General features: G+C 34.9%; 2 protein-coding genes across 2 annotated transcripts in view; both read right to left on the reverse strand.

The window, feature by feature from the left end:
- The window catches only part of Picot (picot), a 54074-nt gene that overhangs the window by 28180 nt on the left and 13839 nt on the right, over positions 1-12055 (reverse strand). The gene's annotated exons all lie outside the window — the stretch shown is intronic.
- Positions 8723-10598, reverse strand: LOC128674932 (uncharacterized). The gene is made up of 2 exons (XM_053753941.1): positions 9596-10598; positions 8723-9459 (listed from the first exon to the last, which is right to left on the reverse strand). The coding sequence occupies exons 1-2, from the start codon at positions 10308-10310 to the stop codon at positions 8768-8770; spliced, it is 1407 nt and encodes a 468-aa protein (XP_053609916.1). The 5' UTR covers positions 10311-10598; the 3' UTR covers positions 8723-8767.

Raw genomic sequence — 12055 nt, forward strand, 5'->3', positions numbered from 1 at the left:
AAGTGATAAAATGAATTTTTTACCACAAGCAACTGTCGTTAGATAGATCTTGTTGCATTATACGTGACAAACAATCATGTCCGTGCAGCGTGCGAAGGAAGACATAAGCAAAGAAAATGGGAAATTTAGAACGAAGACACACCTGTGCAATTAATATAATACATCCTTACATATTATAAAACAAAGTCCACTGCCGCGTCTGTCTATCTGTTCGCGATAAACTAAAAGCTACTGCACGAATTTTCATTCGGTTTTCACCAATAGATTGTGTGATTCCTGGGGAAGGTTCTCATTGTTACAAAAAATGCACGGCCCACACCTTCAGTGATAAAATAACTAAGCAAATAGTACAAGCCCGAATGACATTATAACTTTTAAAAAATACTTCTTATCGAAATTGAACCTCATTAGTAAAACATTGAATAATCATAGCAAATAAACAATGTTTGCGCAGACGCAGGTGTTGGCCAAATAGTGAATGCTTTTGTGTTTAGTCATTATATAGAAAAAATATACAAAACTTAAACTGTAAGAAATTGTAATAAATTCGTTTGTTTTTGTGAGAGTAACTGCACAAGGAAACAAAAGATTCTAGTTGCTTTTTACATATTTGTTCTATTTTGTTTACTGGCAGTGAAATAAGTACCTTTTTGGTTGAATAAAATTTTGTTAATTGTATTGCATAATCATATTTCATTGTACTATCTTTTATGCTCAAAATAAATTATTTATATGTCTACTTTTAATTTCAGGAAAATCATATGCACGAGTTACACGATATGGCACAACAGAAATGGCATGTTTCAGAATTTCTACATGGACGTAAAATACGCAAATGCATAGCGAATACAGTTTGATAAACAAATGAGAAATATGTACATTTATTAGTTTCTTTCAATACAGTTTTTAAAAGTTATAACTTGCAATTTAAGTTTGTAGCTCGTATGTCGCTGTGTTGTTCATCTTCAGATATCTACAACCGATATAATTAAACGAATAGTAAGTTAACCGTTAAAGTTAACCCTGTAGAAATATAATATAAATAATACAGATATATTCTTATTCTTATTATCTCCAAAATTAAATCTTTAGAATAAAATGTATATACGTTTAGTTTGAAAAGCAATACGTTATTATGATATGCATGACTGTTTGGTGCACCCAATAGGAGATTCTGGCAAGGGCACTTTTTGTATACTCGTCTCGTATACTCGAACACCAAACACTCAAAAACAGAGTTATATGTGGCTTCAATTCAGATTTCCGTTGGCATTGTATTACTGAGATAAGCAAAACCTGTTGGAGGACGGCTCCCAGCAAGATAACTCCACAATGGTTTACTGCAAGGACATGTTTTTTTTTTCTCTCAAATTTTGCGCAACCTCTCTGGCGACCACAAAAGCTTGTGTCAAAGTGAGATGTGCCGGCGGCAGAAGATTGTTGGTGGGTCGAATGTTCGAAACAAATGATTTTTGTAAAAAGTTATTCAAATAAATAAGTGCCAACTTAAGCTGTGTAAAAAAAATAATTCCGCTTCGACGGTTTATGAATAATCAAGCTAAAATAATAACACAAAAAAATCGTTGATTTGCTTTGCATTTCAGATGCTGTGATTATTGGCGTGTCAAATTGGCTGAAGGACAAAAATATCCATTCAAAAAACATAAAGATGAAGATTCTTTTGGATTATTCTGTGAAACCTTTTTGGTTCAGTCCAAAGCTCCTTTTTTTAACAGAAGATTGTAGTAAGCATGTAATTATGCATTTTTTAAATATACTTAATATTTTCTTCTGGTGTCTGACTGGTGGGAAAGGCCTTTAACCTTATTTTTCCGTCTGTCTCTTGTCTAGCGATAAGTCTGACTTTGTTTTTGTTGAAATATGCAAAGTCATGATTGATTGGATTTTCGGTATTTAAGAAATGTGATGATGCTATTGTGAGATTCTTCAAAGAGGCATCAAAACGAAATCAAAAGCGTTGTGCCTTTAATGTTTTATTACTTTTGTATATTCCTCATTTGTGGCAAAATAGAATATTTATAATTTTGTGCCAGTTGCGAAAATTTATCGCAAAATTTTTAATTCGGAAGAAGCGAGGTAAAAAAACATAATAAATTTTATTGATCAAGATTATTTACACGTAATGTCAGCACCCCTGTCGCATCAACCATAAACTGCGAATGATAAGCAAATAGGTATCTCAATTAGGATAATAAAACGCGTAAACGACTGGCTCACGAGCAGTCACGAGTAGGCTCCACGCTCACTCGCCGGGCACGTGCTAGATATAACGTAATAAAGTTAATTATACGAGAAAAAACCTGGTATTCCACTAAGATGAAAGAGAGATTCTCTATCATCGGAGCGATGGAATTTCAGGTCCAGAAACTGAACATACGAGTCCTGAATCTAGTCTAGACTCTGTCTCTCTCTAAAATCTCATTTAAGTAAGTAGTATTTTCTGTGATATATAAAACAAGATAATATCAGCTATCTAGCTGTCGAACTATAATATGATCTGAAGCACTGAACATTTTAGGATATGGACCTTTTGACACTGAACTCTTTAACACATCAGACATTGTAAGAGACTAGACATTGTCAGCCTAAATGATAATCCGGACTAATGTCGAAGTAGAAGATCTAGTCAACGAACCTAATATTATAGGCGAGTCCAAGGCACAGCGACTTTGCTGGCTTGGCCACGTTACGAGGATGGAGTAATGTCGTGCAGTGAAGAGAGTCTGTCTGGGTACCAATAGGTCTAGGACTGCTGGAGCGACATGGAGATGGACCTGCGAGCTGCTGACGACTGGCGGGAGCTGACGCGGGTTCGGTGACGGTGGCGTACGATTATGTTGGATAATTTTGGGTGACCGAGCCCGGATAATACACGAAATAACCGCGAGCGAATCCGACGGCAGAAGCTAGTTTTTTTTTTTAAATATATTGACGTAAGCGATGACGTGGTACATTCTATGATACTTATGTGCACACTTATCAGATCATTGTCAACACTATTGAAAATATTATCAAGGGGACAGCGGCTCGCGGTTCCTGAAATCTTGATAACGTCAATACTGTTAATCTTGTTGATAATTTAAGATGACTTGGAACAAATCCGATGAGAATCATCCTATATACCCTAAATATTCATCTTATGTATAGTTACATAGTGGAATGACGTAACTTGAATAGTACCTACCTAAATTGTTGATCACTTCTTTATTCCAAATATAATAGTCTTATGCCATAATAAAAAAATGGAATAACTAATTACGGCTGAATAATGAACCTAACATGCGAAATGACAGAAAGGTCATAATGTGTCATGATAATTTTGATGCAATATTTTTTGCGTTATTGTAGTGTCGCATAACATTACAACAGTACTGAATGTTACTATGCTATTTTTGTGGACCGCCGCACATCAATCATTTTATAATTAGTGGCTTACAACCCTAAAACCTAAACCTGTGACCTAAACTCACAGGGTTCCGAGTCGACCGAAGTCATTAAAATATTATCCGGTGTTTTTATTTATTTATCACTACAAAGTCGCTTCCTGCTGTCTGTCTGTCCCTATGTATGCTTAGATCCTGGTTTTTTAAATTGATTGAATTGTTTCGAGAGGAAGGTTTAGGTGTATAGGTAATTTATTATGGTTTTACCCAAGCGAAGCCGGGACGGGCCGCTAGTAAACTTGCTTCAAAGCGATAGTTGCAAGCATTGAGAATCGATGGCAGGCTTGCTCTGTCGCAGTAAAGTTATTGAATATGTTAAAAAATACATTAAATAATTGCAAATGACTTTTCTCGTAATTTCTATATTAAATTCTATTCTCTGTTGTTTATCCCAACAAAATTGCTATTAGTTCCACAGTTTCACTATTTATTTATTTATTTACATTCTTTATTTATTACATTATTTATTTATTTATTATTATTACATTATTTATTTATTTATTTATTTATTTATTATTATTACATTATTTATTTATTTATTATTATTACATTATTTATTTATTTATTTATTATTATTACATTATTTATTTATTTATTATTATTACATTATTTATTTATTTATTCACTATGTACTTATCGTAACTATGGCAATAAGACATCACTGTCACACTAAAAGAAACCAATATGTTTTTTTATCTAAGTCTACTTGCAGTTGATCGACAGTCCCAAGGACCGTACAGCCGAAACAGTAACAGCTCAAAGGGCTCCCAGGTGGGAACGAACCTCGGCTTTGGGCGTTACTCGAAAAATGGTCAGAGCGGTATTGCTCAAGTTGCCTGAAGGGCCTATTGAGAGAAGCGTCCTGCCTGGTGCCGCCGGGCGGTACCGAGTGTACGCTGAAGATGTCTCTAGGTGCTGGTACCTACTAGATAAGTATTTAAATTTGATTTATCACAGGTCCAACTATTTCAGAATTTATTCTAATGTATTATATACGGATTCATAAAATGTGGTCTCAAGTAAATCATAATATATTGAGTGTAACCGCAACTAATAAATGTTTCAATTACCGCTAAAACCATGATTTAACTGACAGAAAATACATTAAGGGATCGCGCAGCGCTTCAAATGCAATAAAAACGCGTGCCATGTAAATATCCTATTCTAATCAATTGTGTTTTGCGTTGAAAAATCCGTTGTCACATATTAAGTATATTTTCACAGGTACATTTTTTTTTGAAACTAAAGAGAAACCACTTAACGTGAGTCTTATCGTCTAATAGAAAGCATTACCAACCATTAGACTAAATTTGTCCTGTCCGCATTGTCCATTTGCAAAATCAATGTCCATATTACCAAACTAATATTATAAATGCGAAAGTTTGTTTGTCACGCTTTCACGGCTTAACCGCTGGGCCGATTTTATGAAGTTAATGACTCAAAATCAAACATAGACAATAGCGGACATAGCCGCGGGCTACGTGCAATAGCTCAACCATACCAGAACAAACCATAATTATTCGATTGCTGCGATGATAAAGACTCTTAATTGCTTTAATATTCATTACCTAGCAAAAGCCTGTCAAACAAGTAAAGAACTGAACATGTAAACAAAGCACCACGTGACTTCGAAATACGTACGCACGTAATTATAGTTTACCATACACAACACGTAGAAACAAAAAATAAATAATTTTAAATTCATTTGAAAAATATCTTGGGGAACATGTTTGGTAGGTACCACATTTGTTCTCAAGACCATTGGTTCTATTCGGCTCATGCGCACTATGTCTCTTTTACAAAGATAGGAAAATAGGCAACATCTATAATTTAATAAGAAACATTCTGCGATACAGACATTACGAGAAACTAAATTTTAGACCCATAGGACATTTTGCGCATGAGCCATCTCATAAAGACAGTAGCATTACGTATTTATAAATTCTTCGACTTATTGATCATGTTCCTAATGACCATTTTATTAAAATTAATAGGAATAAATCTTCGGTAAGTATATGCAATTTGTTTCCACCTACACTTTCAAGGATGTTACTCGCTAGATAGAATAAACTTCTGCAGAGGCGTGATAAATAAAAGTTTGGGAACCATTGATCTGGATTAAATAAGTGTTCCGTAAATGGGATGCTTTTATTGTTTTAAGGTATAATTCTTATCACAAAGAGGGTTTACAGGTTCAACGTTGAAATATTTTTTTGGGTTAGACGGGATTTTAATTCTCTTATCGTATAAAATTCCTCTTTCTTAACATACTGAAAAAAAAAGAACATTATTTTGTACTTTATTTGACGATTTATGCTTCGGAAAGAACGCTAAAATATGTATTTTTTAAAAATTATTTAAAAATTATTAATACCTAATAAGTATTTCAACGTACGTGGAAGTAACCGCGATCAACTAAGAGTATTTTTAAACGCAAAACTAATCGATAACCTTGTCGGACACGATTACTCGGAATGAAGAAAAAACAATCGAAAGAAAAATCAATTAAGTCGAGCCTTCACTGACCACTGAATAGGCCGATCAAATGTGACAAACATTTATGAAGAAAATTAGAATTACTTTGAGTCATGTAGCACCTGCCCTAATAGGACTTCATTGGACTCCTGTGGGCATTGTACAAGGCGACTAAAGGATAAAATACCGTCAGAACAGATAGGCAACAACAACATATTCAAAAAGATGATGCCAGGAAATTTTGACCGAAAATGCAACCGAGAATAAAAAACTTGAGTTGATCCAAGTTATTTAGTGACGATTTTCTGAAACTGAAAAATTCAATAAGTACCTACTTATGAACCAGGAAAAATCACTCAAGATAAACCTTTTATTTGTCATCTGATCCGCCAGAAGATATGAGAGGCATGACGTCTTATCTAGTATCTGACCATGATAACAAATCCAGCGATATATCTGTTCTATCTTATTATTATTGACACATTTTGACGAATGCAAATGCAGTAATCCATATTTTCAGATTAAGCGCGGCCTCGCTACCCCGCCGCTATGCGCTCCGTCAACGAATGAAACCAGTATTTTTTTATGCTATCAGCAAACATGCAGGCAAACATGCATGCAGCCCGCCTGATGGTAAGTGACCACCACAGCCTATATACCTGCAATACCAGGGGGGTTCACACAAAAGCATGGCCTAGAATCTTTTGCCACAGTACCCTATAATTACTTCTCTGCTTCTCTCACCCATCAAACCATGCAAGCACTGCTGTTTGGCTGCAGAAATAGATGAGAATGGGGTACCCATTCAGACGACCTTTGTACCTAGGTCTGCCTCTGGATCTGAGGGACATGACATGATGCCACAACTGCATGTTGTAGGTACCATTCATCAAAGACAAAGATTATTTATTTGCAAAAACATGAGTTTAAATTTTTTTACAATGTGGTGTTAAAAGAAAAACTTAATCCTACATGTTCCACCGTCCACGGGTATGCAAATTTAAATGGAGAGCATGCTATCATCCCACAAAACAAAATCTAATAAAAGTAATTAAATTAACTATTTTTTTATCTGAGTGTATCATTAAAAAAAATCGTTCAAATTATAATAACATTCAGGTCAGCTTTTTAAATAAATTTAAATTCTGATTTTTATATAGCTGTGGAATTTTGTTATAAATTTTAGGTGCCCATACATACAATACTTTTACTGAGTAATGCCGTTTTAGAAGGGTGTAAGTAAACATTAGTCAAGTGAAAATTAGTCAAGCGTATTTTAAACGCTCATTTTTTTTTGCTTCTCTATTCGTCAATCCGTGAAACACTGACAACTCGACATGTCAAACATTTTTAGCTTTGTATCCATATATATTTCTTTTATCTATGTTTGTATCTATTCTTCTTCTTTGCGTGTCGATGGCAAATCAACGCTCTATTGGATGCTACCTACATATATTCCTGCCAGAACCGAGCCACTTCGACGGCTTCATCGGAAGCTGCCATCAAGTCAGTTTATATCTATTCATGCTCTGAAGCTGTCTGAATGCGAACATACTTGTTAAATCTGTTATTTATTAATTTATGTACACAACATAACAGTGTAAATATAAAACTTTTATAGAAATTTCTTCCTGTAGAACACCCGGAAGAAAAATGAAAGGAATAATAATTGGCATGTACTAAGAAAAAGACATACCTGTGCGACGTATGTTGGCAGTTTTAATTCTTCATTCATCATTAATTCTTCATTGACAACAGACATCAGACTATTGGGTAGTACTTAAGTACTAACAATGTGTTTATTGGCATTATATCAAACGATTCATCACATGAACACAGCGCAAGGACAGAAAAAACACCTTTTGTTATTATAATACCGAGTTTTTACCTAATTTATTGCCAATACCATTACGTCATATAAGTCGCCATGGTTGAAAGTGATCACTGGGGACAAGTGACCATCAGTGACATACAGCCTTGTTAGCTGTGTGTACCTTTCGATTTGAATAGAATTGCTAATCGGGTGGGCACGCGCATGTAGTTTGCGCAGACTCGCTGCGCCCCGGGGCTTCGCTTCCGTAGGAATTTGGGGATAAAGAGTACCCTATATATTATTGCAGGTATACCAAATTTCATAAAACTCGCTCCAGTAGTCGCGATAATACGTGAAAAGGTAACAAAAACACTTACTTTCGCATTTATAATATTAGTTGGGACTAGCTGCTCACCCCGGCTTTGCTCGGGTATAACCGTAACCATATACAAAGTAGCATATGTAACTACTGACCTATCTCTGTGTCAAATTTCATAAAAATCGGCCCGGCAGTTTTTGAGTTTATTCATTACAAACAAAAATACAAATATTTTCTCTTTATAATATTAGTAGTGTGGATTAATTTGAAAACTTATTTTCATTGTTGTATTGGTTCTTTTGCTTTCTGTTTATAACTATGCCTTGTCTTTTCTTACTGGTTGACTAGAAGAGATCTCTCCATGGGACACGAGTAAATCCGCCGTTACTAGTGTTTAATTCTGTTTCTTGTATATTTATGTACATTACATAATGCAAATACATTCTTACTACTCCACCAAAACAATTAGGCACATGGCAAACATGGCGTCACTGTAGCTAGGGAGGGGAATATTCGAGACTCGCTGATACCTAGTATGAAACTGGTAAGTAACTATTGTGAATACAACTTAGTATGTGTATATTATAACTATACTTTATTTATTTTGGGAACAGAGAACTGTGTGTGCAAAGGAAATAATAAAACTCCTAATTGATTAAATGTACTTTATTTATTGGAATAATTTGAAAAATTGTTCTAATCAGAATCTAATTCTTCAATCCCTGACATTCTTTCAAAATCTGAATGTGATTCCAAATCACTGTCATCGCTGTCGTCATTTACATTTATGACTAACTCTCTTGCGTCTTCTAAACCTTGCTTTTCCCAGTACGCCTTCCGTAACCGGTCCACGTGATTAATTTCTTTTTTCCAATCGTCTTGCGTTATTGATTGTATGGCTTCCCTGGCTAGTTTTTCGATTTGTCTCTCTGACTGATCGACATTCTTGTCGGCGACTCTTTGTTTGACCAGGTTCCAAATGTACTCAATAGGATTGAGGTCACATTGATATGGTGGAAGTCTGAGGACTTCGTGACCGCTCTCCTCTAAAAGTTTGTCCACTAAATATTCTTTTTCCGGTCGGTTGCGAATTATAATATAATTCAACTCAGCCTTTGTCATTCGCGGGTCAAACGTAATGTTTCTCTCGCTCAGCCAATTCTGCATGTCTTGTTTACGAGCGGCCATAGTAGGAGGCTTATTTAATTGCTTGCTGTGGTAGGGCGCGTTGTCTATGACAACAATACTGTTAGGTGGCAAATTTGGAATTAGTTTTTCGGTTAACCATTTCGTGTAGTTTTCTGTGTCCATTTCGTCGTGGTAATCCCCTTTACTACTTTTACATTTGTATAATAAGTCTGCACCTTCGACGAACCCAGTCTCTCCTCCTGAAATACAAAGATATAAACATTAATAAACAGTGTAGTGACATGAACAATAGTTAAATTATTAAAGTAGAATATCACGTACGTGCAGAAATATTAATTATATGGAACCCTAATAAGACAGCTCATTGGGTATTACCTGCGTGAACGATTATCCAGCGTTGGCCAGCACTATCGTTTTTTCTTATGCCTGGGACCGTTTGACTTTGCCAACACTTGTTGACAGTGTAATGCGAGTGGACCCATGTTTCATCGGTAAAAATAACAGGTTTTTTTTCCGGGCCCAAGTCGTCGTTTTCTTTTAATCTTCTTAAGTAACGTGCACGCCACGCTGCTATTTCAGGTCTTTCTATGAGCACGTCTCGTTTTTTGGAGCACTTTTTGAATTTAAATCCCAAACTTTCTGTTATAATTTTTCGCAGGGTCTCTCTTTGACCAGGAAAGTTAAGATCTCTCTTAACAACGTTTAAAATTTTTTTCAATGTAGGCACTTCTTTGTACACGTCATAAAAGCTTTCAATTTTTGTTTTAATTGCACAAATCATGAAGTCATCAATTTCCAGCTTTTTCTTTTGTTTTCGCTTTTTCCCTGGAGTGGGTAATTTGACTGTCTCTGTTGGGGCTTCGCTTGACGTACCCGGCTGTGGTGAAAGCCTTAGTTTCTCCAAAACTTCTTTTTCCTCGTTTTTTATTCTGGCCAATGTGCGTCGACTAATGCCAGTAGCCGTACACACTCGCTTTTCCACTTGAGATATTGGAATAGCTATTCCATGCAACTTTTCTTCCTCAAAAAAATGTAATACTTTTAATATCATTGTCCTTTCGGACCCACGGATAGTTTTTTTCCTACCCATTATGAGGTTAACAAAAAATATCAACAACAAAAACAACACGGGACTTTTAAACAACACAGAATGAATTAATAACAATTATTTAACAAAAATTAACAACACAAACTCAACAAAAACCCAACTGACAACGAAAATTTTAGGAGGCGCGAAAGCACGTGGTGTAACTGCAGAGCGCGAGTACACGACTGCGCGTCACTAGGGAGAGCGCGGGGAGGTGAGACGAGGTACGGGCGCCGAAACCGCATTCCTGTCATGCGCCTAATTGTTTTGGTGGAGTAGTACAAATATATAAAATATGTGCATTGTTAAAAAATACCCTGCAAGCATATGTATAATATTTATAATACGGGACAGTGTATAAACTGTTTACATGTGCCAGTGAACGTGTGGAATCTGTTGGTATTGTTACAGACAGACAATTCAGGTGACTAACACTCGGAACAAACAATTATTCTTGTTTACTATGGCGCATTGTACTATGGCTTATTACCAACATAATAGGCTACATAATTAGGTAGAACTAAGATCGTCAAAGACAAGAAGAAGCATATTATGTCGGTACGTAGTACATATCTATCTACTAACAACTGTCCGTCCCGGCTTCGCTAGTGTAAAACCATAATAAACCCGACCGAATCCTGAACTCCGACGTTTAACGGATGAGGAAGTGACCGGGAAAGCGCTCAGGAGAGAGAGAGAGAGAGAGAGAGAGAGAAAGCCATTCCCTTGTTTAATTTATTATAAATTTCATCGCAAACGGTGTCGCCGCTGTTTTCGCTTTTATAATAGATTGTGAAGACCCAATACGACACTTAAGGGAAACCAAAACACATACTCTTTGTTCTTACTTTGCGTAAAAGATATAACTAAGTTATATTAAGTCAAAAAGTATTTAGAATACAAATAAGTATATTTTGTTATGATTGTCTTATTTCTATATATAAAACCGTGTCTTCAAATCATACAATAGTGAGAACGGAGTAAATTGTATGTAGAACTGTTTTTTTATTTAATAAACTTTACTGTCCCATGTAACAACATATATTTTTATATATAAATATGGAACTTAATGCATTATTTTATAGCTAACTAAAAAGATAAATATATCTCTATCGTCGGCACTATGACTAAAACAAAAATGTTCACATTCAATTAATTTTAATGCCAGTATTTCACAGTTGGATAGGAATGTTTCCTAATGAAGTAATGTGTACTTTTACCCTCAATTTATAAAATAGTATTTCTGTATTTTTTTAGTAGTAGTTATTCAATATTTTTCCAGTGTTTTTCCTAAGATGTGGAATGCTTTTCGCAAATATGTCGTAAATCAAAGGTCGTGTCTGAAATTAAGATCATATAATTAAGTTAATTAAATTGGTATTAATTAAATTATAATGCCGTTCCGCAAAACATTCCAAGAAGAATATTAAAATATGTTAATGATCATTAATGTTAATTATTTGTGATCTTATTATGTTTAAGGTAATAAAATTGTGAGTATATAATTATTTGCATGATAAAGAAATCGATAATATTATCGTATTCGTGTAAATCTGCTCATTTTTTAATCAATATATGTTAGTTTACTTTAAAATTGTTGCCTTACTTTCAAATTGCTTACGTAATGACATACTTCTCTATTTACAATACAAAGTAACAAAGTTCTAATGTTAACCCAGCTGATATTATAAGTATTAAACTGATTTTATCACCTATTCAATAAAGACCAATCGTCCCGGAGGAAAAAT

The sequence above is a fragment of the Plodia interpunctella genome, chromosome 13 (assembly GCF_027563975.2).
Source record: "Plodia interpunctella isolate USDA-ARS_2022_Savannah chromosome 13, ilPloInte3.2, whole genome shotgun sequence".
Lineage (NCBI taxonomy): Eukaryota > Metazoa > Arthropoda > Insecta > Lepidoptera > Pyralidae > Plodia > Plodia interpunctella.